The sequence below is a fragment of the Nyctereutes procyonoides genome, unplaced genomic scaffold (genome assembly GCF_905146905.1).
Source record: "Nyctereutes procyonoides isolate TBG_1078 unplaced genomic scaffold, NYPRO_anot_genome, whole genome shotgun sequence".
Taxonomy (NCBI): Eukaryota; Metazoa; Chordata; class Mammalia; order Carnivora; family Canidae; genus Nyctereutes; species Nyctereutes procyonoides.
This window is the reverse complement of record NW_026575041.1, coordinates 14316237-14341793: the sequence shown is the minus strand read 5'-3', so window position 1 is coordinate 14341793 and position 25557 is coordinate 14316237. Positions and strand designations below refer to the sequence as shown.

The 25557-nt window shown below is 46.2% G+C and overlaps 1 protein-coding gene across 1 annotated transcript in view; it reads left to right on the top strand.

The window, feature by feature from the left end:
• The first annotated feature begins 1225 nt into the window (after nucleotides 1-1225).
• The window catches only part of ME3 (malic enzyme 3), a 192446-nt gene continuing 168114 nt past the window's right edge, over nucleotides 1226-25557 (top strand). The window contains exons 1-2 of the mRNA XM_055320721.1: nucleotides 1226-1400; nucleotides 1720-1917. Of these exons, the coding sequence (XP_055176696.1) occupies nucleotides 1735-1917 (183 nt within the window). The 5' untranslated portion in view covers nucleotides 1226-1400; nucleotides 1720-1734. The remainder of the gene's footprint in view (nucleotides 1401-1719; nucleotides 1918-25557) is intronic.

The window sequence follows — 25557 nt, the reverse complement described above, 5'->3', positions numbered from 1 at the left end:
TTCCAGTCCAATCTTTTTTTTTTTTTTTAAATTTTATTTATGACAGGCACACAGTGAGAGAGAGAGAGAGGCAGAGGGAGAAGCAGGCTCCATGCACCGGGAGCCCGATGTGGGATTCGATCCCGGGTCTCCAGGATCGCGCCCTGGGCCAAAGGCAGGCGCCAAACCGCTGCGCCACCCAGGGATCCCTCCAGTCCAATCTTTATGAAAGTATCTGTCTCTTTCCTTCATTTACCTATTTATTGTGCGATTATATATCACATCCTGAGCTGGGCAGTAAAGATACAGGGGTTTACAGGCAAAGAGCCTTTCCACATGAAGCTTACATTCTAGGTGGAGATGGATAATAAACAATTAGAGAAACGAGCTAATTACTGACTGTGGCAAGTTCTGTGAAGGGAAAAATCCTTCACTATGTGGTCCTTCGTGGAGGCTGACATTGCATGAAGTAAGTGGAAGGCAGGCCTTAAGTGGCTAATTTTGTGGACATGAGAGAAAATGAACACTGTAAGTAGAAGTGATAGCGAGTACAAAGGCCCTGAGGTGGAAGGAATTGGATGGGGCAGAAGCACAAGGCAGGAGCAAAGTGTGGCTACCGCGCAGTGAGAGATGAGAGAGTGGGAATAGGATGAGCCAGAAGAAGTTGGCAGGAGCCAGGCTGTGGGATAACCCATAGGCATCAAAAAGACTTTGGATTTTATTCTACACACGACGAAATGTTTGCTTTAAAAGAAATCTACCATGTGGATCAAATGTAAAGTCAGGTTCAGGTCTAGACGGACCCCAAGGTCCCTGTCTGTCCACAGCAATCTGTGAGCTGCTCCACCGGGTACCCCGGAGCGCGGTGAGCCCTGCACCAGTGACGTCCCATAGAACTACCTGCCAAGATGCAGATGCCCCATACCTGTGCTATCCAATCCCACAGCTGCTATGTGCCAGTGGCTCTTGGGCACATGAAACGAGGCCAGTGCGACTGAGGAACTGGATTTTTTATTTTGTTCCATTTAAATCAATTCATTTAAATGCACAGAGCCACACGCGGCCAATGGCTACGGAGCTGCACAGGGCAGAGCAACACCGAGCCCCGGATGTCCGAGCACCTCTACTTTGACCCCAAAGCCGGGGCCTTCCCGTCCGGGTGAGTAGAGCCAGTGCTACCCCGCGTGCGTGCGCTCGGCTTGTCACGATGGGGCCGCTCGGGGGCTCCGAGCCTCACTCGGGCGGCGGCGAGGCGCGCGCGCACGGGTCCGGGGCGCTCCGCACGCGTCCCCGGGGCAAGTCCCGCGCTGCGGACCGGGGCGCGGGGACCCCTCTTTCCAGAAGGCTCCCGCGGGCGCCGGTGCGGGGCAGCCATTGGCGGAGGGGAACTCCGCACCGCGGCGGCTCGGGGCGCAGCACAGGTGGGCTGGGGGAGGATCCGGGCGAGCCACCGGGCGAGGTGGGAGGTGCGGGGGCGGGGGCGGGGCGGGGGCGGGGGGGTGGCGCGGGCGGTCGCCGCCGCGGATCGGCTTCCTGGGCCCGCTTTCGCTTTGCCGGGGCTTGGCCAGGCCTGCGCGCCGCCAGCCAGCCGGGAGCCGCGCAGGTGCCGCCGCGGACGGGCGGGGGGCGGGGCGGGGGCCTCGCGCCCTCAGGACCCCCGTCCTCTCCCTGAAGACGCGCCCCGGCTCGGGCTCGGTGCCCTGCGGCGCGCCCCTGACCTTGGTCTCTCCCCGGTGCCAGGTCTGCGCAAGGACCATGGGCGCCGCGCTGGGCAGGGGCGCGCGGCCGGGGCTCCTGCGGGGCCAGGCCTGCGGCGCCGTCCCCCGCTGGACGCCCTCGGCGCCGGGCCGCGGCTGCCACTCCAGGGCCGGCCCGGCCCGCCCCGTGCCCCTGAAGAAGCGCGGGTACGATGTCACCAGGAACCCGCATCTCAACAAGGTAACGGGCCCGGGCCCGCGGCGGGGCGGGGGGGGGGGGCGCCCCGCCCCCTGGGCCGGGCGGGATCCTCCCAGGCGCCCTAACAGCGGTTTTCCGTTTTTGCCTGGCAGAGGCTTGGTGTAAGCCGGTTTGGCTTTTTTTTTTTTTCCTCCCCCCACCCCTGTTCTGCGTGGAAAGAGGTGCCTGGTGATGCAGGAGCCTTCTTTCTCCCACGGGGGCAGTGATGCCGGGGTTCAGGCCCTCGTGGCCAGCCCGCCGCGCGGTCAGGGCTCCCCGTGAAGCTCACTAAGTCGGGGTAGTTCATGTGACCTCTGTCAAGTCCATGCTTTCTTATCTGTAAATGAGAGACAGGTGTATCCAGCGTGTTGTGAGATTTAAAGAGAAAATGGGGGCTCCCTGGGTGGCGCAGCGGTTTGGCGCCTGCCTTTGGCCCAGGGCGCGATCCTGGAGACCCGGGATCGAATCCCACATCGGGCTCCCGGTGCATGGGGCCTGCTTCTCCCTCTGCCTGTGTCTCTGCCTCTCTCTCTCTCTCTCTCTCTCTCTCTCTCTCTCTCTCTCTCTCTCTGTGACTATCATAAATAAATAAAAATTTAAAAAAAAATAAAGAGAAAATGGAGGCGCAGTCCTTAGCACAGTACCTGACACCCGGGAGGACGGATGTCAGCTAAGGTCATACTTTTAGTATTCCCAAGAAAAGATTATTTTGAGAGGGGGAGGAAAGGCTGGCGTTAGATGACTTTTGGACCTGGATGGGGGCATCAGAGATCCTAATTCTCTTTTTACAGATGAGAATACAAAACAAAGGGAACTCGCTCAAGGTCACCAGCTAGTTAGCTCTGGCCCTGCCGCTGGAATCCAGATCCCGGTGCTTAAGAGCACACACGTTCGAGCCCGGGAGTAGAGTTTAGTATTACTGGTGTTAAAACCCTGGAAGCAAGGGACCTGGATTTAAGGCCTGTCTCCCAACATCTCCTCAGATTAACTTAGGCATCTCATTTAATGCCTCCTTTCAGGTAGATATTCAGGTTCAACTCTCTCCCGCCTAAAATGGAATTTATGACAGAACTACTATTCCTACCTTAGTTGGTTATTGTGACGATCAACTGAATGACTGAGTTTGGAACAGTATTTTAAACTATACAGAGTGCTTGATAATTACTTGGCAATTACTACAAAATAAAAAATTTTTTTTCAAAATAAAAATTTTTATTGATCCCTTTGACTCAGGGTTGTGAAATTCAAGTGAGGAAATACATGTGGAGGACGTGTTTTTTACAAATAGGAACGATTATACAGATGCTAAGTATTTGGATTATTTGCTACAGAATTAATAGAAGAAACTAAGAAAAAAAATCTTTCAACCTCTGCCTATCACACTACTTACTCCTTGCTCCCTCAAAAGAGACTCTAAGTCCTTTGTATATTACTACTTTGGGAAATTTAAGGTGTTTTATGAATTTTAATTGCTTTGGTAGCAAATGTTAGAAAACTCAAACTGGCTTAGGCAAACAAAACCTTTCTTTAACTAAATATCTAGAGGAAGGGTTGCAGGCAAGGCTTGACCCAGCAGTCCAGATGGCACGTCCAAGGATGCCAAGGATTCTCTCTGGCTGTCTGTTCTGCTTTTGAAATGTTAGCTTCGTCCTCAGGCTCCAGCCCGTGGAGTCTTTCATCTCAATGCTGGCATAATCTCCTATTTCCTTTTCTCACACCACAACTGTGCAAGAATAGAAAGACACTTGCTTTGGGTAGAGAAGGATACTTTCCCTGAAGCCTCAGAAAGAGATTCCTTCCATCTCATCAACTCTGATTGAATTCTCTTCCTATTCTCAAACCAATTATAACTTAAGCCAGCCAGGGCTCACCCCTGGAATTCAAGATAAAGTTTAAAGTAGGGCCACTCCAAATGGTTTAGAGTAAGGGGATGTGGCTTCTCCCCAGCAAATCTATACACTGTCATCAGACAAAGAAGGAACCGGCACTGGAAAGCAGAACAATAAATTCCCAGTACAGACTCCAGTCTTTTTGACAATATTTGCCTTAGCAGTACTGGCATATTATCAATCAGCACCTACTGCTTTGTAAATAGCTAAAAATAAATAAACAAACAAACAAACAAACAAATAAATAAATAAAAAGTGCTTGAATGTCTTCTTTTTTAGTCCTAGGTTTATGGCTCCCTAAAAATACTCTTCCCTTGTGCCCGATATGCTTTTTTACACCTAAATAATATCAATAGGCTGTTGTCCATAAATCTAGGTAACCTGACCCTTTCATAATGTTCAAAGTTTTTTGCTTATCCCTGAAGTCAGTTGATGCTGGTGTGGGGTGAGGAGGGCATCTGGGGTGATGCAGAGAGGGAGCCTGCTGACATTCTCCTCCCCTTGGGGAGGGCAGGAGGAGGAGCAGTGGGGAGAGCAGCAGTGCAGGAAGGCTGCCAACAACCTTCACTTCCCTCTGGAGTGTCCCTCTCTTCCTGTCCCGCTGACCCCCAGCACTCTGAGAGTCTCCAGGGAGGGCTTGAAGCTTGGCACTTTCCATTGGCCAGATGGGGAGACTTGCTGAGTTAAACAGAACAACTGGGGTTATCACTGAGAAAATAAGAGAAAGGCAACTTGGAAGGGAACTGCACTTAGTGTGCAGATCTGTGGGTGGGCTTTTTTCTGCTAGACTGTGAGCTTCTCCAGGGCAAGAGCTGAGTTTCTTGCATTGGTGGTTGGCATAGGATAGTTCCTGAAGGATCTAGCAAGGCCATGAATGTGAAAATTAACATTACATTCTTGGAATGTGTTTACTAGATTCTTTTTAATTTTAATTTTTAACTTTATTTTTTTTTAACTGGCATATAGTTGACGTACAGTATATTAGTTTCAGGTGTGGTTGCTGCCAGAGGCGTGGGAGGTAGGAAAGTGGGTGAAATAGGTGAGGGAAATAAAGAAGTGCAAACTTCCAGTTATGAAATAAATAAGACACGGGGAGGTAAAGTATAGCATAGGGAATGTGTTCACTAGACTTGTATTCCACTTTGAGTATTCTTTCATGATGTTTTTGAAAATTTTTAATTTAAATTCAATTTATTTAACATATACTGTATTATTAGTCAGAGGTAGAATTTAGTGATTCATTAATTGTATATAACACCCAGTGCTCATTACATCATGTGCCCTCCTTAATGCCCATTACCCAGTAACCCCTCCCCCAACCCCTCCCTTCCTGCAACCCTCAGTTTGTTCCCTAGAGTTAAGAGTCTCCTATGGTTTGCATCCCTCTCTGTTTTCATCTTATTTTATTTTTTCCCTTCCCCTGTGTTCATCTATTTTGTTTCTTAAATTCCAAATGAGTGAAATCATATGGTATTTGTCTCTGACTTATTTCACTTCATAATACTCTCTAGTTCCATCCATGTCATTGCAAATGGCAAGATTTCATTCTTTTTGATGGATGAGTAATATTCCATTATAGTGTGTGTATGTGCACACACACGCACCTCTTCTTTATCCATTCATCTGTCAATGGACATCTGGGCATCCCACTTTAGATAGGTCAGGAGAGGTGTTTAAGGAGCTAGAAGGCAGAGTGTTAAAAGGTGGAATTCTCCTGGAGTAGAGGAGCTGCTGAACAAGCCAAGCATCACTGCTGTTCTATAATGACTGGGTCTGGTTCTGACTCTGTCATAATCTTGCCATGTGATCTGTGATGAGCACAGCAGCCCCTCTGTCCATGTCACACCACTGCTGTGAGGATCTTAGGAGATGCCTGTGAAATCATTTTGAAAACTGCATCATGTGGACACTTCCCGGAGTTGGGGCTGGAGCGGCCCTTAGAGAAGATTATAGGTCACAAATTGTGGGACATGAGGTTAGCTTAAAGGGTCTAATCAGTTTTTTAATTTAAAAAATGGGTTAGGATAGAATTTAAAAACTGCAAAAGTAGTATGTCACCATGTGAAATACCAATTTTCACTGTGGATTTGTGTAAAAAGAAAAAGCTTTTGAAAATCATTGTTCTCATTCAACACCTCAGTTTCAGATGAAGGGACAGGCTGAGAAAGTCAAGTAACCCCACAGAGACTGTCAATGCTTGCAGAATTGGGCAGAAGCAGCCTGCCTCCTGATCTTCAGGCCAGCAAACAGCCTCCTGATCTTCAGGCCAGCAAACAGCGACGATGTTTCCCATTTACATCTGCTGTGGCTGACGTAGAACATCCTCATAATAATGACGAGATTGGGATGAGAGGATTCTGAGTTCCCTGCAGGAGTCTGTATTTTCTAAGTGATGAGAATGCACCAGCACATCAATTTCTGTTTCCTTTTTCTCTAACGTTATACCTTTCTTCTCAGATTTACATAGGACCTTTTCTATTATCCATGTTGACTGTGGCAACAGAGCAGATCTTTGATTACATATTATAAGGTACCAGCCATATTTTACTGACATTACGTAGGCAACTTCAACCCCATTTTTGGGGGGGCTATCTTCATAGGCAGGTATCATCCCCATTCTATTCAGGTAGCAAGTGGGCCTTCAAAACATTTCTGGCCTCAACTTACCTATAGCCTTTTTTGGGAAAGGCTGTCCTATTCCCAGCTTCCAAAACAAGGTTTGAGTCCCCCCCCACACCCTAATTTGTCTTATCGCTCTGTTTGTTTCCTTTTGGCCCTGAGCACCCTGTTCTGAGGGCTGGTTGCTGTATCTTCCACACTAGACTCTGAGCACCTGCAGACAGACTCTGTTTCGACATCTGATATTCCTTCTGTCTGACTTGAGATGTTCAATGAATATTTGCTTTTTAAATGACCTCAATCGAGTCATGACCTCTTTGCTCTCAATTTTATCAAACTTAGTGCCACTCCTTTACAGTTAGCCTGATGCTCTCATTGTCTAGAGAAATGCCCAGCAATGGCCTGTTTGGAGGAAATATACCTCCCCAGACTTAAGGGCATTTTACTGAAGAAGTAAAAGGATTATCTTTTCAAAATACAGCAACGTCCTCCTTTGACCCACATGCCAACAATCATCTTTGCCATAAACTTCCACCACCGTTCCACCACCTGCTTTTCTGCAATTTTTTCTCTTGAGCTTGGTAGTCAGGGAAAGAATGAATGAGAAGCGTGCTTAGTGATTGTGCATGATTATGCATCAGTGCTTTTCATGCAGTGGGGCCTCAGAGCTGCAGGGCCCTGTGAATGACCACCTTCCTGTGTGGACTTAGGGCATGTAAGTTACTGAGCGCACAAAGGTCCAGTGGCCAGTGCTGCCACATTGGCCGCACACCTGAGGTGGCACAGGTTTCAGTTCCATCTCTTCTGTAATTCAATGGTTAGTCATTAGATTGTCACACAGCGGGGATTTGCTTTTGGTTAAAGTATATGTTTTTATTTGGTGCCGGCTTTGAACTTGATCCTGCCTCCTTTGCATGAGGGGAGACTATCCCATGCTTGGCTCATCCATCAAGCAGGAGATGGTGGCTGAGTGGTACAGAGATTTAGAAGTTTGTTGGGGATGCTACTTTCTGCCCCCAAAGCAGACAGCATAATATGTCTTCGTGAGACCTCTGCTTCAGACAGGATGTTGAATTAGGCCCCCCGACTGACAGAGAAGCAGTGGGTTACTAAGTCAATACTATTTCCATAAGCAGCGGTTCACTCTCTGCTGAAGCCTCTTGTACAATGACTTAGGGCATTGAAGCTCAAATATTGTTGCAATATTTTAAGAACAAACAAACAGAGGCAGGTTAAAATTAAATCCTACCTTGTTGAATACTATTCTGGTTTCATGAGATGGATAGCACTTGGTGTTAGGGCTACGTGCTTGGAATGGCTAATAACTTGTATTAGTTTAGGCAGCTGTAATGAAGCAAACCAATGCAGAGGCTTAAACAAGATGAAGCGTGTTTCTTTCTTATCAACAGTTCTGGGTAGACAATTGCAGGTCGATGTGTGGCTTTATTTTATTGCTTTCCATCCTCAGTATGCATCTTACATTTCATGGCCCAAGATGACTGCTCTAGCTTCTCTCTCTTTTTTTTTTTTTTTTTTGACTGCTCTAGCTTCTGCCATCAATTCCTCACAGAAGCCAGAGGGAAGGGTAAATGCCTTGTAAGAGCACAGTTTGAACATTGCAGATATTATTTCCACTCATGGTCAACTGGCCAGCACTTGGTCACAGGCTACAGCTAGCTGCAAGAGAACCTGGGCAATGTAATCTCTAGCCAGTGATCCATATGTGCAGCTAAAATTTCTTTACCATTAAGGAAAGAGATAGTGGATATTGGGGAAACTTCCACAAAATGCTTATCTGAAACTTTAACCTTTTTACTGTCAATTTTACCCCAAACTGTAAGACCCATCCATTTCTGTACATCCATGCTACCACCAGCCCTGTTCACTCCATCATCTATCTCATGTGTAGATTTTGCAGGAGCCTCATTGGTCTACCCCCCTTCCAGTTGTCTTCCTTCTGATTCTCCTAACCACATCGTGGGAGGCTAAAACCTTGCACACATCCTCAGCCACTCTGTTCCTTCAGATCCCATACCCAGTCCACCAAATAGTTCTGTCACTATTTTTGGACTAGGTCTGGCATCCAGCCTCTGCTCACCATGGGTCCCACCCAGACCTAAGCCACCAACAGTCCTTGGCTGGATACCTGCTGCTGCCTCCTAGCTGCTGTCCTTGCATCCACCTGAGCTCCTTTTGTTTATTCTGCATACAACAGCCAGTGTGATTCTTTTTTAAACTCTTTGATCATCTCACTCTTCTGCTCACACCCCGCAAAGTCAAAGTCCTTAGAATGCCTTGCCTGGTTTGACCTTCTCCAACCTCGTCTTTGCTACACCTCAGCCTCACTTGCTGCCCTCACCTGGCCTCCTCCCTGTTCCTTACACATTTGAAACATGCGCCTACCTCAAGTCTTCACACTGGCTGTTTCCCCTTCCCTGAGCACAGGTACCTCAATAGCCACATGGTTAACTCCCTCACCTTCTTCAAGGCTTCACCCTTTCTCATCGAGACCCACCAGATGCATTTATGAATGTCTTTCAATTTTCTTGGTCCTCCTTTGTGTGGTATAATTTCCCCCCAGAGTATGTGATTCTTCCTAATGTACTATCTAATTACCTTACTAAATGTATCTCCTGTTTATTGTTTGTGTTTCCCCACTGTAAAGTAGGCTTCATTTGGGCTGGCGTTTTTGTCTTATTTGTTCATTGACGTATCCAAGGTATGCAGAACAGTGCCTGGCCCATGTTTGGTGCTCAGTAAACAGTTATGGAATGAGCGAGTCATTCAGAGACATGTCTGCTAGGCTCCTTCCTCTCATTCCTTTACCTCCCTTTTCACCAAAGCCCCCCATCTTTCATCCTGATGCCTCTCCTCCCCTCAGGGCCCCCCTCAGTAGTGTTGATATGCCCACGATCACCTCTACCTGGATTGTAGATTACTAGGGCCAAGTAAATAACATTCAGACCAACTTTTGGAAGTTGACCCATCTCTGCCACAGGGGTGGCATTCTTATTCTGTGGAAACCCAGTAAAACAGTCTTCTTTCAAGGTTTTCCTGCATGTCATTAGTTATCTTCTAGAGGCAATATGTTGAGTTTCATGTAATAAAATGTTAACACAGGAATGCTGCCACCTGTTCTAAAAATGATTGTAAACAGTAATATCTAGATCATGGAAATAGTGACACTGGAGGGCACATCCCATACAGAAATACATGTTGTCTGGCTCAGACTTGGGCCAGCTGGCGTCTAAGGCAGTCTCACTCTGAGCTGTCAATATGGAGTGTCTGTGGATCCTTTTTTGGGCTCATCCCCATTTCCAGTTTCTCTTGATCCTCTTGGACCTTTGTAGGCTCTGGGGTTCTGGCTTTATTTTACTTTGCGTTTTTGTCATTTCCACCAAAGGTTTCTTTTACCATCCACTCTCTTCTTTCCGAATGCCAGTTCTGTAGTGAGAAGGGAGAAAAAGGCCTTTCATTCGTATGGCCATCACAAAGGGATCAGTAATGTGCTGTACCTTTGTTTGCAAAGACATGGACTTATAGTCCACTTCCAAACCTTCACTTTGATGTGTACAAAGTACATTGGGAAATCCTTTGGGGTGGTGTCTGACTACCTCTCTGATGCAGAGCACAAAAGATGCTCTATGACGGTGTGATGAAAATCTGAGGAATATCCTACTGTTGGGGTGCTGAGGTCAGCGGTTAAAAGCACGCATTCATTCTGTACCCAAATGGTTGCCTGGCAGCCTGATTACAGCACAGTTCTGACCAAAAGGACACAGTAAATACCCAGTCATTTGAGGAGAGAGATTTTTTTGATGGAAAGATCCTCAGCTTTGAGGAACTTGAATAAGAGAAAATCAAAGCTCCATTTGCTTTTAAAGGTTTTATTGAAAGCTAGAGGGACTATAGAATTGAATTGAATGATTAGCAACTTGAGAATATTTTTTTTTTTTAAGCATTTTGTCTGGATTCCGCACTGTTGTTGGGTAGTAGATCTACATGAAGCCCGTGGCACAATTGGTCCTGAAACATACTCCCCCAAGGTGTGGAACTCTGGAGGGGGCAGGCTCAGCTAGTTCCTTTGTTTTGTTTTGCCCTTTCAGAAAACAGAAGGAGGGAGTCACCCTTGAGTTACTGAGGTGTTCCATGACTTTCCCAACAGGAGAAAGGAAGCCAAGTGCCTTCGTGTCTAAAGTGGAACTTGGTCTCCACTCACAGTAGACTGTCTCTGTTCCCTCTTTCTCTGGTTTCTGAAGGGGGTGTTGAGTTTTCCAAGGCAGATACCTACGATACCAAATCTCCTTCCCTAGTGGAATGCCTTGTGGGGGGAATTCAAGTAATATGAGCTAGCACTTTTTTTTTTAAGACATACAATGTGCCCAGAATTGTTTCAAGCAATTTCTATGCATTAACTCATTTCATATCATACCACAGCGTTCTGAATTACACTGCTATATTACAGATGAGGAAACTGAGGCACAAGGAGGTTAGTTAGGTTAGCTAACTTGCCCAAGGTAATGCAGGTTACAGTGGCAGAGCTGGATCTTGAACCCAGGCCATCTGGTCATAGGTCCACATCTTCCCCTACTATGACGCACAGACACTTCCAGGCTGCAAGTGCCCTCTCACTTGACACTGGTGCATGGAATCTGATGCTCCTGTTGTGGGCTTTTGATGGACTGCTATCACTTCCATTGGCTCTGTTAGGTCAGACCCAGAGAGTTGGAGAGAACTTTAAGGATCACTAGATGCCTTCTCTTCACCCTTTAAATGTGTGCAATTCTCTCAAGACTCATTTGTTCATCAAATTTATTCGATTGACATTTGCTCATGATTTATTATTTTTTAGGCAGTGGAAACCCAGTGGTCAATACAACACTTCTTTTGCCTTCAAGGAGCCTATGGTGTCAGAGGGGTGCTGGTGGAACCAGTTAGTAAGCAGGTGGATCCATTCAGTAGGTCAGTGTAATGAGAGGCACATAGGGACTAGTGCTCCCCAGGGCCGCCTCTGTCATACTGCTTTCCTTAAAATGCCACATAGAAGTGGCTCATTCATTCTTTACACCCCTTTGGCACTTAGCTTATGTAGTCACGGCTCTTTTCCACATTTGGTCTCAGTATACATTTATAGTATTCATGAGTGTCTCCATCTTGATGTCATCTTCAGAGCCAGGACCACGTTTGAGGCATTGCATGGCCGGCTGCTACGATGGCTTCTTCGTAGTGTACCCTCTGGAGCACTTGGTTCCATGTATCACTTTCACCTTTCCTCTTGGACAGATCAGAAACCACTATGGTGAAGACTGATAATATATAACTCCATCTCTTCTAAAAAGATGGTGACAATAGAAATTATATTCTGATTCTCCTTGGGAGTTGGAAGATTTTGAAAGCTATGAGAAATCTTTTATTCTGGTCATAAAATTCTCAGGAATCCATTGCTTTAAGAGAGTCTTCTATGATTCTCTGTCAGATGCACTTCATCTAAAGAACAGCACCTTTGTGGTGAGATTATTTATTCTTGTCCTTGAGACTGCTTTTATGACATTAGGTTTAGGCCTGCTGTAACTAACAACAGCTTAAAGGGTTTTGGAGGTTGAAGGAAAGTAGTCAGTTCAAATCAATTGTGTGTGGCCTCCTAGGGGCATGGCTTGTGACCAGGTTGTACACAGCAGAGCACACCGGCTATGATCTAGGGATTCGGAGTCAGAAAAACCCAAGGTTCCAGTGCCAGCTCTGTCACTCACTAGATTTGGGACCTTGGAAGGCTACTTAATTTCTTGAAGCCTCAGTTTTTCATCGGGGAATAGACATGATAATAAAATATACCTACTTCAGAAGGTGCTCTGATGATGAAATGAAATAATGTATGTCAAGCACATTGTAAGTACTTGATTAATTCTCAGTCAGTCCATGTCTCTGAAGCCTCTGCTCCATTCCTAACACAAGGTATCACACTGGAGGGTGTGGACCTGCCCTTTTAGAGCATCCAGTCCCAAGGAGAAGGGATGATCGAGAGATCCAAACCATTTTCCATTGGCATGGATGCATCCAGTTTTGGCAGAGGTTTGATAAGAGGGGAATGAGTCAGGGAGGAGGCACGTTGGGTGGAGACTTTATGATAATTTCCCTTTACTTGATGGAACTTAGGCTGGACGATCTAGATGTTTGTTCAAAAGAAACTTGAATAAAAATGTCTGTAGCAGCAGAAAACTCAAGGGTCCATTTTAAGAGCTGGTACTTACGGAAGTTGAAACTAGAGTCAAAGGGAGTGGCCACCGTCATCCCATGCAGGAATCTCAAGATTTTGTCCCAACATTTTGGCACATTCTAACCAAGGATTCAAAAACTGACTTTCAAAAACAAATCCAAATTTAGCTGATCTGTTTATCTGCCAGTCTGTGTATCATGTCTCTGTCTATCAGTATAGCACTCCCAGTCTCATGAGATTATGGTACCAAGACAGCAAGACAAGAGAATGTTGGCTAGGGGAGTTGAATATAAAAGTTAAAATGTTCCTTCAAATCTGGCTAAATTGGGCATGGTGCAGTTCACCGAGCTGGCAGCCAGACTGGGCAGGCAATGTCAGAGAGTCCTATAGTCCACATACACTCTGCTGTGGGTGATTAAGAAATACTTGCATAAAAAATATTTTAAATGAGCATCCTCCTTCTGTTAGACTCAGGATGAGCATTTCTCAAAAGATTATTAATAGGTCATCTTGTCCAGCCTTCCCTCTTTGAGCAGATAAGATCCTAACACGTTACCATAATTTTACAGGTAAGTCTTCAGAGGCCCAGATGCCCTGCCCACAAAGTGATTGGGAGGGTGACTCTGGCCCTTGTTGGATGGTGTCCATCCCTTAGGCTTGCTGCCTTTGAAAGGTAGCACTTTGCCTGCCCTCCTAAAATAGTGCCTAAATCAGCCTCTTCAACTTACGTGGTGTGCCTTCGAGTCTCTCCATGGAAAGGAGATGCTTTAATATTAAACATTGTCATATGTTGCAAATCTAACCATCTGTTTACACAGCTCCTGCTGTCATTCCTCTGGTGTCCATTTCTGAAGGCTAGACTTGCTCTTGACTCCCACCTTCATTTCAGATTTTGTGTTTTTCACTGCAGGAACATGATTGTGAAGACAAAGCATTTGACAGAAAGCTTACCCTCACATTGTGCTCTCCCTTCTTATCTCTTTTATTTTTGGTCTTTGCCACCCTGTGATTATTTGTTTTGACTAGTAAAATCTCTTCAGGCCTCAGGACAGTGAATAGCAATGTTGTTGCCACCTGATAAGGCAGGCACAGATATAGATGGTGTGGAAAAAAACCTATTAACAGCCATTTTTAGAAACAGGCTTTGAAATCCGCCCATCAGAGCTGAAAGATTTCCACTGTTGCCACACTCCAGAAGCTGGCAGCAGCTTCTCCTCCCATATCAGGAGCCTCGGGAGCTGCCTGGCTATGCCTGTGGGAGATGATGGCATGGGTGCAGGCTGGGCTGCCTGCCAGGGGGCGATGGGAGGGAGGGCCTGCCGAGCAGAGGGACAGTCTTGCCTCCAGGAACCAGCCTGGCCTGGAGGGCTTAAGCATCCTCAGCTGTTCCTTTGCTGACCTTCTAACAAACAGTCCACTGGACACTGAGTCAGCTGCCTCCTCTGGGACTCATAATTGTTAGAATATCAATATTAGAAATAAGAACAATAAACACTTACATAATGCCTACTCTGCCAGGAACTCCTTTAGATGCTTTGCATATATTATTGCCAAGCAGGGAAGAAATTGTGAAGAAGGTAAACTTTTCGTGTAGCTCTCTAATGAGAAAGATCACAAGGAAACAAAAGTATACAGGTGGTTATTAGTGGTAGAGATGAAATGAACAGGGTACAGTATGAGGAAACAACAGAGGGTTGACTTAAGTGAAGGGATAATATTTGAGAAGGTATCCAAGAGAGAGGAGGCAGTCGGAGGGGAAACCAGGGTAAGAGTGTTTTGGCAGAGGGCACAGCACTTGCAGAGTCTAGAGTCCGCAAGCAGCTTGGCCTGGCAGGTTCTGAGCGCTGACAACATGCACTCCAGTGGGAGTGTGATGAGTAAGAGCAGAGATCGGGGGGAGGTTGCCTAAAATCAGGGTGAAGAGGCCTTGGGGGCCAGAGCATGCAGGGCCATGAAGTCTGTGTGCCAAGTTTCGTTCCCTGTACAGCAGGACACTCTTCAATGGTTCTAAGCAAGGAAGTGATATGATTGGATTTATGTTAATGAAAGCTTTCTCTGTGGAGAACAGGTTGGAGGGCCAGAGTAGAAGCAGGAAGACCAGTCGGGGCTATCGAAGCAATGGGAGCTGGGAAGGATGGGGCTGGCACATGGGGGGTGGCAGGGCACAGGAGAGAAGTGGCTGGATTGGAAATTGAGTTTGTAGGTGCAATGGATGGGACATGACCCTGTCTGTGTTCTTCTCCGTCAGCTTCTCCAGGACTCGATCCTGCCCTTTTCCCTGGCTTGCCACCTACCCTCCATGTAGCTACTACCACTGTTTACTGCATTACCTCCTATCCTTCCTCAGCATGCCTCGTGGTAATAAGGAAATAGAAGGTTGATATTTTACCTTTGGAGCTTATGAGGTGCTTCCTGGTGGGTCATCTCTTTGTATTCCCACAAAAACCTTCTAAGGCAGGCATTTGTTTTATAGCGGGGAGACCAGGGCACAGAGAACCCAAGTGAGTTGCCCATGGCCTCTTAGACAATGAAGGGCAGCAATGAAGGGATCAGTCTAGATCCTTTGAGACTGTTCACCGGTTTATTAAAAACAAACAAACAAACAAACAAACAACACCTATTGAGCACCTTTTGTGTTCCAGGTACTGTGTTGGGTTTGAAAAATAATGAGCTGACTCAGTCGTGATCCTTGCACTCAAGGAACTGAGAGTTCAGAGGAAGAAACAGACTTGTAGACTCATAAATGTAATGCAGTATAGTAGGTTTTATTAAAATATGTTATTAGTAATGTCCAAGTAATTTTTACCTTGGTAGGGAGAAAGAAGGGTGAAGTTTCTTAAAATGGATGACTTTTCATCCTTATATTAGATTACATAAATAATGTGTTACATGAAGTAAAAAGGGAAATCTGCTCTGACCTCTCTCCTGAGGTAACTACTTAATTTTTCCTGGTGTCTCAGTGCGAATATCTAAAAGATATTCTAATCTAAAAGCATATCTAAAAGATAATGCCTATAAATAGGGATGCCTGGTGGACATAGTGAGGGAACAGTGTCCCAAGAAAATATGGCAAAATGGCAGCGTGGCATGTGAAGAAGTGCAGGTGATTCTGAAAGACAGAGTGTGTGGGGTGTTGAGGCTGGAGAGCAAGGCAGAGGTCAGCCATGGATGGAGGTCTGAGGCTGCTCCTTGCCTGTCTGAAGAGTTTGACCTTAGTTCTGAAGGGAAGGGGACACTGGAATGTGACACTGTGGGATTCGAGCCGTAGGCAGATCACTGGTGACATGGAGGGCACAAGAGCAGAGTTAGGGAGACTAGTTAAGAAGGAATTCATTCCCAGATGGGAGAATAGGAGAGTCTGATAGGGTGATGGTGAGGTGGCCACAGATGTGAGATATGCCAAGGAAGCAGAAGACTGGATCCGTTCCAGAATTCCTTGAGTTCCATAATAGCAGTAGGAGTCCAAGATTTATTGTTGGTATCCCAGAAAAACAAATGGAAACTTAATATTTATCCATCATGAATTTACATAGCTTAATCAGAATATTATAGTCCTTTGTCTTTGCCTAGAATTAAACAGAGTAAAATTATTAATACTAGTTATCTTATACCAGGATCAGAAATTCTGCTTGGCTTAAACGTTGTATGTCTTAAGAGTTGGAAAATTATTCTAAGTACGAGATTTCTCAAAACATGAAATTCTTTAAGGAGTACTTTGGCACCGGGGAAAACGTGAGGAATTACTGACTTGAGCTTGCTTTATTTTAAGTGTTGTGTTCTGAATATTGGTGTGACTGACCTTTATCTAACTAACCGTCCTTGCTCTGATTCTGTTCTCACAAAGCAATATTTTGGTTATAATCTTATCTCCCAAAGTGGAGAGAAGATACTGACTTGCTGAGAACATTGTCACCTTAGCTGGCATTTTTATCATTACAGTTAATCCCATGCAGTAACTGGCATCGCTGTCCTCCCCCCACAACAAAGACTAGGCGAGACTCTATTTTAATACCTACAGAAGTTTTTAATAGGCATTTAATACCTACAGGAGGGCCTTCTTTTTTCTTCCATGTTTTCCTTCAGTCCCCTGGAAAAACAACAACTCCTTACATTGAAAGTGGAAAGAATATTCATAGTTTGGAAAGTGTATTTTCTAGATGAGAATTTCCTTCCTCTGTTTTGTTTTTGTTTTTGTTTGTTTTTGAGAAGACTTAGGTGGAATAGAAATAAGGATTTGAGGTCATGCAATATGAACCTTTCATAAGTTTGGCCCTCCCTGGGGAAAATGTTGTCACATTTTCCATTGGAATGAATTTTAGCTTGTCTTTCCCTTTGCTGAGTCCTGGTTTGTCTTTATGGACCATGATTCCTGGAGAAGGAAAATAGAAAGTCAGAAGTTTATAGGAATGATTTTTTGTTTTTTTGGTCTAATTCCACCCTGTATCAGTCACTTGTCTAGGTAGAAAGCTATTTAAAGATTTTTAAGGAGGTGAAGTGTTAGAAGAATCAGCAGCACGGATACCACAGCGAACCAACTCTTGTTTTTCCTACATTCTTTGGTGTCATCTGGGCAAAGCCATCTGTCACATGCTATGACTGTAAGCTCGAAACTAATGAACATCATAGAAAGCCCAATGATGAAAACAGGCTTTCCAGAATGAAAATTCCTGGGAGGCTAATGGTCTGACAGTTCTCGCAAAATTGTAAAAGATCTTTGGTTTTACACCATGGGTTCCCCAGACTTTGATCTTGAGCAACTCACTGGGTAGTATCACTGCAGTGGCTGTCTTTAATTCACTTCCTCTTCAAAGGGGTGAATTTTTATAATGGGGCCTAACACTGTAAACATTTCATAATATTGTAGCTTCAAAGAAGGAAGGCTGTAAACACATTTGCATCCACTTAGCTGATGGTTTATAGATCTGAGGGACTCTTGGTTCTCTGCGTTCCACAGGGGAAGCATTCATCTCATTGGTTTTGCCTCTGAAGTGGAGTTCCCATCAACCCACTCAGAGAGGAAGTGCTACATTAGCATCTTTGGTAGAACAATGCCTTCTGATGTACTTTTCTTGGGTGTTTGTGTTATAATTCTATTTCTGCCTTAAACCGTTTTGTTAATTTTACTGTTGCTTTCTTGTTTTCCATACAAAGTAAGACTTTTCTCTTTCTTTCCTTGGTGTCAGGACATGGTATTCAGCTCATTAGAGTTGCCTAAGGGTTACTAAAAATTATACTTAATTTAGATACATATTTGTTCATTCTCTTGAGATGTACTAACATGCCTTTCATTAACCTCGGTGAAACAGAGATCAGGTTATGTGTGCCTGATTGACTCCCCGAATGTTGAGCATGATGGTGTTAGCCTCTGGGAGTCAGAAATCCTCTCTTCTCGGTTTCTTCCCTTCAGAACTAAGTGCTCAAGTGGGGAGGCCCTTATTTTGGAGGTGAGATCCTAGGGCTGAGGTGAAAGGGAGGGATGTATCCCCAAGTATCAGCAGGAGAGACATCAAACCAGGAAGGAGAGAAAAGAACCCCAGTGAGGAGGTTGGCCAGTGGTGGAGGCCAAGGAGAATTGAGTCGTGGGTCTTGTTGAAGACCATAATTGAAGGAAGAATATGACAGACAGGAAGAGAAGTGAAGAGAGAAAAATGAGGATCGAGGTCCCCGATAGATGAGGTGGGATAGTTCAAGGTTGGAATGAGTGACTGCTGGCTGCCTCTGAAGCATTACCATTTTGGTGAGTCTGGAAACCTCTGAAGAGATGAGGCAGCTTCTTAAGAAAGCCAGATGGGACTGGATGGCTGCAGAGGGCCCAGTGAGTGGGTGCAGGAAGCCTGAGGTCCCAGGAGGTGTCCTTTGAGCACATGGTAGTCACAGGCTAACACTGTTGCCCCAGTACTGGGCTCACAGCCACTTACCCCTGCATACCATGGCAGTTGCCCTGCACAGCTGCAGCTTGAAGGATGTCAGCCCTCCCCACCCCCCAAGGTTCAAGAAATAAGACCCAGAGGCCCTCTAGTTTTGGGAAATCCCATACTCTGCTCTCTTTGGTTTCCATACCATGGTTGCCTTTAGTACCAGAAGCTAATATGCTCTGTGGAGCTCTGCCAAGCCTGAATTCCCCAGTTGCAGGAGCCAGTGTACCAGAGCTGTCCTTGCAAGAGTCTTGTCTAAGCACCAGAAGGCTGTCCCTCAGTTTTGTTTTTGTTGTCTCTTCTTCCATTAGCAAGGACCTCTCAAATTGTTATCATTTCACTGTACCCCCTTCTTACTAGTAAGGGAATGGTAGAAACTAGGGCAGAAAGCTATAGGGGGCTGTGCTTTGACCTTGAGGCCAAAGGTCAGTTCTGGCCTCACATCCACTCTCTCTGCCCAGTGGTAGATGTTCAGATCACACACCCAGAGGTGGGGTCTGACTCCATCAGGTCCACTTACCTGCTTCTCCACCTCCACTAACCCACCTGCCTCCTGTCACCCACCAGCACCCAGTGTGATCAAAGGACTATATTGCCACTCTCTGCCTATCGTGGAGACTTTGAATCACATGACTCTTAGAGCAAAGCTGTGTTTATAGCTTAATTTGAAAGAATGTTCACATTTCTTTCACCTTGGGGTTCATGCTTTAATGTGGAACTTCGTTCTCGTGCTCTTGAGTGTTTTAGGCAGTAGAAAATAGAGGGGATTTCTGTGCAAGACATCATTGAGATCAGCATGACAGAGTTTACAAGTTCTTTTTTTCCTTTGAGGAAAGATCAGCTTTGAGTCCAGACACAATGGAAAGCTCAAGTCTAGGATTCTAGGATTTGAACACCACACAAGGGTGTCCTGTGTGTCCTTCTTATGGAAGTCACCATTTACATCCAGGATACGGGAGCTTAGATGTATGCTTGTGTCCCAGCAGGGTTTGATTATGGCAACATGTGGAGAAGATGTTTATCCTTGGGACAAATATTTGGGTGGGAGGTTTGTGTTTCAAGACACTGAGCGATGATTGTAAATTAAACCATTTTGCTGTGATTTAATCATTTCTTACTCATTCTCTTGTAGGCTCTTGTGGAAGGAGATTATGTACTTGGGGAAGACTCAGGTCATGCCTTCCCATTGAGTAGATCTTCTAGAGGAAAAGGCATTGTTCCCTCCCCAGCTCCTTTTTAGACTTAAATGAGAATAGAAATCTCATTATTAAAAAAACAAATACAAGAATAACAAACGTTTGTGGGAAAGCACTGACTCCTGAGACAGGAAACCTCAGGCCGAAACAGCAAGGTGAATGCTGGTTAGGGGGAGAAGTGCCTCAAGCTGTGAACCCCAAAGTACCTGAGCAGCTGTGGGGCCTGGGGACATGATCCACACCCAGCTCCAGCTTCTGTTTCTGGAGGTCAGGAACTGATTGCTTCCAAGGCTCCTTCCAAGCTGACATTCTGTAGAGATAGGAAAGGGCACCATGAGGGTGACTTCCTCAGGAGCTTTCCAGCCAGCTGGGGAGGCAGAGCCATTCACATCTCCGTGAGGAGGTAAGCAGCGGAGAGAGCAATAGGAGGAACTCAGGCTTTAGAGTTTGCAGAGGGACATAGGCTTGTATCCTGCCCTCGCCTTGTGTGATCTTAGATAGGCTACTTGATCTCTCTCTCCCCAAATTTCCTTTCTGCAAGCCAAAGCTAACAATTCCAACCTTCTAAGATCATTTTCAGCATTAAAAAAGAGGTAACATAAATCTAAAGTGCAAGCTTGCTTACCCAGCATCTGATGCATGGTAGGTACCCAGTGTATGCTAGTTAGCTCCTTTACCCTTTTACTAATGTTGACATCATATTACATGTAAGAGTTCGAGAAATTTGAAAAATAATGTATCATCCACCCACACCCTGCACTCCACAGGAGCTTCCACCTTCTTTCCAACAGGAGCTTTTCATTTTAACAAAGTGGATACTGCCTATTACCTTCAGTGCATGCTGTGGGTTGTGATTTTTTTCCCTGCATTTGTTTATAAAAATCAGTAGTAAATGCTGATTTCTCTTAACCTTGGAAGCTGTAATTGCCGTGTTCCCTGAAAGGTCTGATTGCAGAAACGAGTGCAGCTGTGGTGTTCTCCATCTGCACTGCCCAGCTGTGCTGTGTGTGTGTGTGTGTGTGTGTGTGTGTGTGTGTCCAGCCCCACACACGCTTCTGGTACTTGCATCATTCGGAAGGAGGTTTCCAGTACCACAGCCTCACAGGCAGGACTGAATCACCTCAGACCTTGGGCTTGAGATTAGTCTGGAAGTGAAAAGCCATTTGGGCTGACCACTGAGGGGAAGTAAGAGGATGTGAGGGGTCTAGCAAGTAATCCCTGGGGAGGCAGAGCCAGGCCTACGGGGGACGACTCTGTGGGAACAAGAAGCCAGGTGCGATTCATGCCAAAGTGTGTCAGTGAAAGCAGAACCTGCTGTGTGTGTGTGTGCACCCACACACACACATAGTTCAGGATCTCATCTTTTCTCACCTCTGTGTGTCTGTGGCTTCCTTCATTGCCTCATCTCCAGTTTCTCCTGCCTTCAGTCCAGATTCTACTTTGGCTTCCACCAGATGAGATTTTTGAAACATGGACACTCCCCTTCTTAAAACTTCCTGTGGCTTCTCCTGCTCCCCAATACTGCAGAGTTCCAACTCCGAGGCACAGTGTCCAAGGAGGGGCCTCACAGTCTCCCCTCCTCACCTCCCCTCCTCAGTGTGCGCCCTGTGCCTGCCCACACCAGCCTCGCTGATGTTCTCACATGCACACCAGGCCACCAGGCTGTCTGTCCTTCAGGTCTTGGTGCCTGCCGGTCCCTTGCCCCTCTTTGTTCTGACAGCCCCAGTGTTACGTCCTCTGGAAATCCTGCCTGCCCACTCCAGACCAAACACAGGCTTTACCCTGAGTGGCTGTGTGGCAGTTACCACACTCCTGTGATGATTTAGTTACTCTCTTACCCACGGGGATGGGGGTCCCCCCAGATAGTGACTGTTCCATTGGTGTTAGTGGCCCCAGGAGCCTGCCTTGGTGCATCACACACGTAGCTGATACTTTTCCAGTATTTGTTAGCTGATGAGCTCATGAGTCTATGTGCTAAATGTGTATGTGGAGACATTAGCTGTGGGGGAGACCCAGTCAGTGTTGGTCTTGAAACCCTTTGGGGATTCTGGATACAGACCTCTCTAATGCTTTGCTTATCTCAGATTGCATTTTATACTTCTTTTATTCCTTGTGAAGATGCAAGAATAGTGGTGGGCAAATGGCAAATTCTTGCCACACACATCGTTAGCTTCTCATTTCCTTCATGGATCCACTCCCATGGCCTCATGGCATCTGAAAACCTAAATGTTAGACCTCATGCTGCTGCTTGCCAGCTGCTCTGTAACTATAAGCAAGGCACTTAAGATGAAACAGTCACTACATTTTTAGGGGACACTGCAGCATGCCTTTCTCTTTCAAACCCCACAACACCCTTTGAGGCAGTTTTTTATTAAGTCATTTTGGGGTTTTTTTTTTGGATCAAGAGAGTGAGAATTGGAAAAGTTAAGTCACTTGCCAAAGACTACATACAAAGCAAACAAAAGTACATGCTGTTCTGATTCCCAAAGTTGTGCATGTTCTGCACGACTGCTTTATCCCTCTCCAAATCTCAGTTTCCCCATCTGTTGCCACACTGGCTGTTGGGGGAGTGAGGAAGGATTGGTGGCTGTGCATGTGCTCTGCAGGTGGCACATGTCTGCTGGTGTGGGGGGTGTTGTCACCGTGGCCTCTCGTCCACACAGTGGTCCTCCTGAACCAGTGCTGGCTGCGGTGCTCAAGCACTGCTCAGCCACCACTCTCCAATCCAGACCATGATCTTGATCCCTCCTCTTTCTGAGTGTTTACTAAAAGAGATAAATACCATAATACCAGAATCAGGCCCATTTTATAGGTGAGAAAAACTGAGGCACAGAGAGTATAATAGGTGTCACTAAGGCCTCACAGGGAATTAAACCTAGAAAATCTGAGGCCAGACCTCCCAACACATAACCACGCCACAGAACGGCCTCCTGTTCTCTCATCCTTCAGAAGCATCAGGCTTCTGCAAGGGCCCATTGAGGCTTCCCCTCTGTGACCCTAATGGCTGGTAAATGGTCTCTGCCCCCTCTGCCTGACATGGTGGGAACTTTAGCCCTGAGCCTTCCTGAGACATGGGGACTTGGTTAAACAAAGGTGCCCCAGAAGAGCCTGGAAGGGAAGTAAGCAAGTCAAAAGATTAGAGTTCCAGGGCACCTGAGTGGCTCAGTGGTTGAGCGTCTGCCTTCGGATCAGGGCGTGATCCCAGGGTCCTGGGATCGAGCCCCACATCGGGCTCCCTGCATGGAGCCTGCTTCTCCCTCTGCCTGTGTCTCTGCCTCTCTCTCTTTGTTTCTCATGAGTAAATAAATAGCATTTTTAAAAGAAAAAAAGAAGATCAGAGTTCCAATCCTGCCTCTGCTCTTTAACTAGCTTGCACTGCTCCCTTGACTTCTGTAAGTCTGTTTCTTTATCTATGAAATGAGGTTAACATCACTGAGTTGTTCTAGGAAATGGCATAGGTTCTCTGAAATTTATAAAGCTCTTGTCTTAGCTTGGGCTGCCCTAACAAAACACCATAGACTTAGTGGCTTAACCAACAAACATTTTATTTTTTGTAGTCCTGGAGGCCAAAAGTCTGAGATCAGGAGCATGGCCAGGCTCTGGTGAGGGCTATCTTCCTGGCTTGCAGATAGTAGCCTGCTCACTGTGTGCTCACACCGCCTTTCCTATGCGCATGCACCTGTGAAGAGGAGAGCTCTGTGGAGTCTCTTCCTCCCAGCATGAGAGCCCCACCCTCACCACTTTATCTTAACCTCTTTACCTGCCAAAGGCCCACCCCCAGTGGCACTAGGGACTAGGTTTCAACATATGGATTCGAGGAGGGGAGCACAAATATTCAGCAACCCTCAACCCTCAATGTTTATCATTGTGATGTTAATAAGGAGAAGGAAAGGGACCCTACAACTGAGTCACCAAGACCTTCTAGTTTGGGGAACATACTGAGGGCACCTGCAAAGCTTTCATGCCTCAAGTCCATGGCAGTTCCTACATTTTTAATAGTGCCTGGTGACATCCACAATGGGGCAAAGATAGTCTCACCCTTGAGGAACTGCCATGGAGAGGTCTGTCTCCATTAATTCGCATTGTTCCTTAGCATTGGTTAGAGTTTCAGTTTGTCCCTGGGGAACCAGCCAAGGCTAGTGTTCAAAGGGACCTGCCAAAAAGTTACCCAGAAAGACAACAAGGGACGCACACACTGCTATCTTTGACTTTTTTTTTAAACCGAGAAAACAAACACGCAAAACGCACAACCATTTTCCCAGCCCGTAGGTGCGACTCTCTCTTACCTGAGCCTTCGTGCATAGTAAACAGCCTCAGGTATGGAACTAAAATGCTGCCAGCACCCTTTGTTGCTTGGACAATTTTCTTTAGGATACACAGGTCATCTATTTCAAGCCAAAAGCTACAGCTTTCCTGAGACAGGTGAGCAGTGGATCCGATTGTGAGCGAGAACACTGAGAAGCCTGGTGTTTAAGGTGCCCTTCCGGAGGTCACACCACCTGCCGGTTAGCCCCACGCTACCAGCTGACCAGATGTCCCCAGCAGAATGCAGGTGCAGAACCTCGTGGCTGCTCAGGCTGCTGGGGGCTTAAGAGTAAGCTCAGCAGGGGTGAACGTGGCTCACACACACACAGAGGCTGTGGTCCCCACACCCCCTGGTTCTTTGGGGAGAAGGATTTTTTTTGGGGGGGGATATAAATCAGGGCCTCCACCTCTGCCTGACCAGGTAGAGATGTCCCTGAACACTTGTCTCAAGTCTCCCACCTTCTTCCTCTCTCTTCCTCCTCCTTTCCTTTCTCATGCCCCAAATGGCTGTGTGTTGGAATGGAAGAAGAGAGGTATATTTTGGGTAGGAATTGGGGACTGAATTAATGGAACATATCAGGGTCAATGGAGAATAAGTGCAAGAAGGAAATTCTGGCTCCTTGTCCTTGCTCCCATCTGGACTCCAAAGGCAGCGTGGTAGCAGAGTGGGCACAGTGCTATGAGCTGGTGGCCCTGCGCTCATGTCAGCTCACCTGCTAAAGGTGGGCCAGTCATTTAACTGCTCTGAGTCCCGAGGGTCTCCATCTAGATGGTGAGATGTAACCTTACAGCATCACCATGATGACCCAGTGAGATAGCAAATGTAAAATGTCTTAGGAAAGGCATAGAGTACTATTTATGTTAACACTTGCATTAACTGTAACATTAACTACCTGTCATAGCACTTTCTGTGTGCCAAGTACTGAACTAAGTACTATATATTAACTTTTTAAAAATATATTTTGTATCTCCTAATAACTTTCGGAAGTAGGTGCTATTACTATGCCCATTTTACAGAATTTGTAACTGAGGTACAGAATCAAGAAACTTGCTCAGGATCACAGAGCAAGTGAGTGGCGAAGCTGGGATTCAAATCAGAGCATACTAGCTCCAAACTCTGTGCTCTTAACCTTCTGTAAACATTAGCTCCAGTCTTGCAAGGAGAAAGATGCGTGGGTCCCGATAGAGTAGATGTTGTCTGCACTGTTCCATGGCTTCCCCTCGTCCAGGGGCTTCAGTCCCCTCTACTGGGAGCCACCATCCTCTGTGCGGCCCACCTTGCCTGCCACCTCTCTGGGTCTGCTCCATCTCCAAGATTCTAAAACTGTCTCAGATGAATCCACCTTCCCACCTATTCCACCAGATACTCAGGGCAGGTGCCTCTAGGCTGTTGAATTCTTCTATGCCTTCTCCTCACCCTCATACAACTCCTGTCCTGAAGTCCTATTGATTCTTCCTTCCCAGAGTGTCTCTCACTTTTGGATTCCTGGTGCCAAGTCTCACTG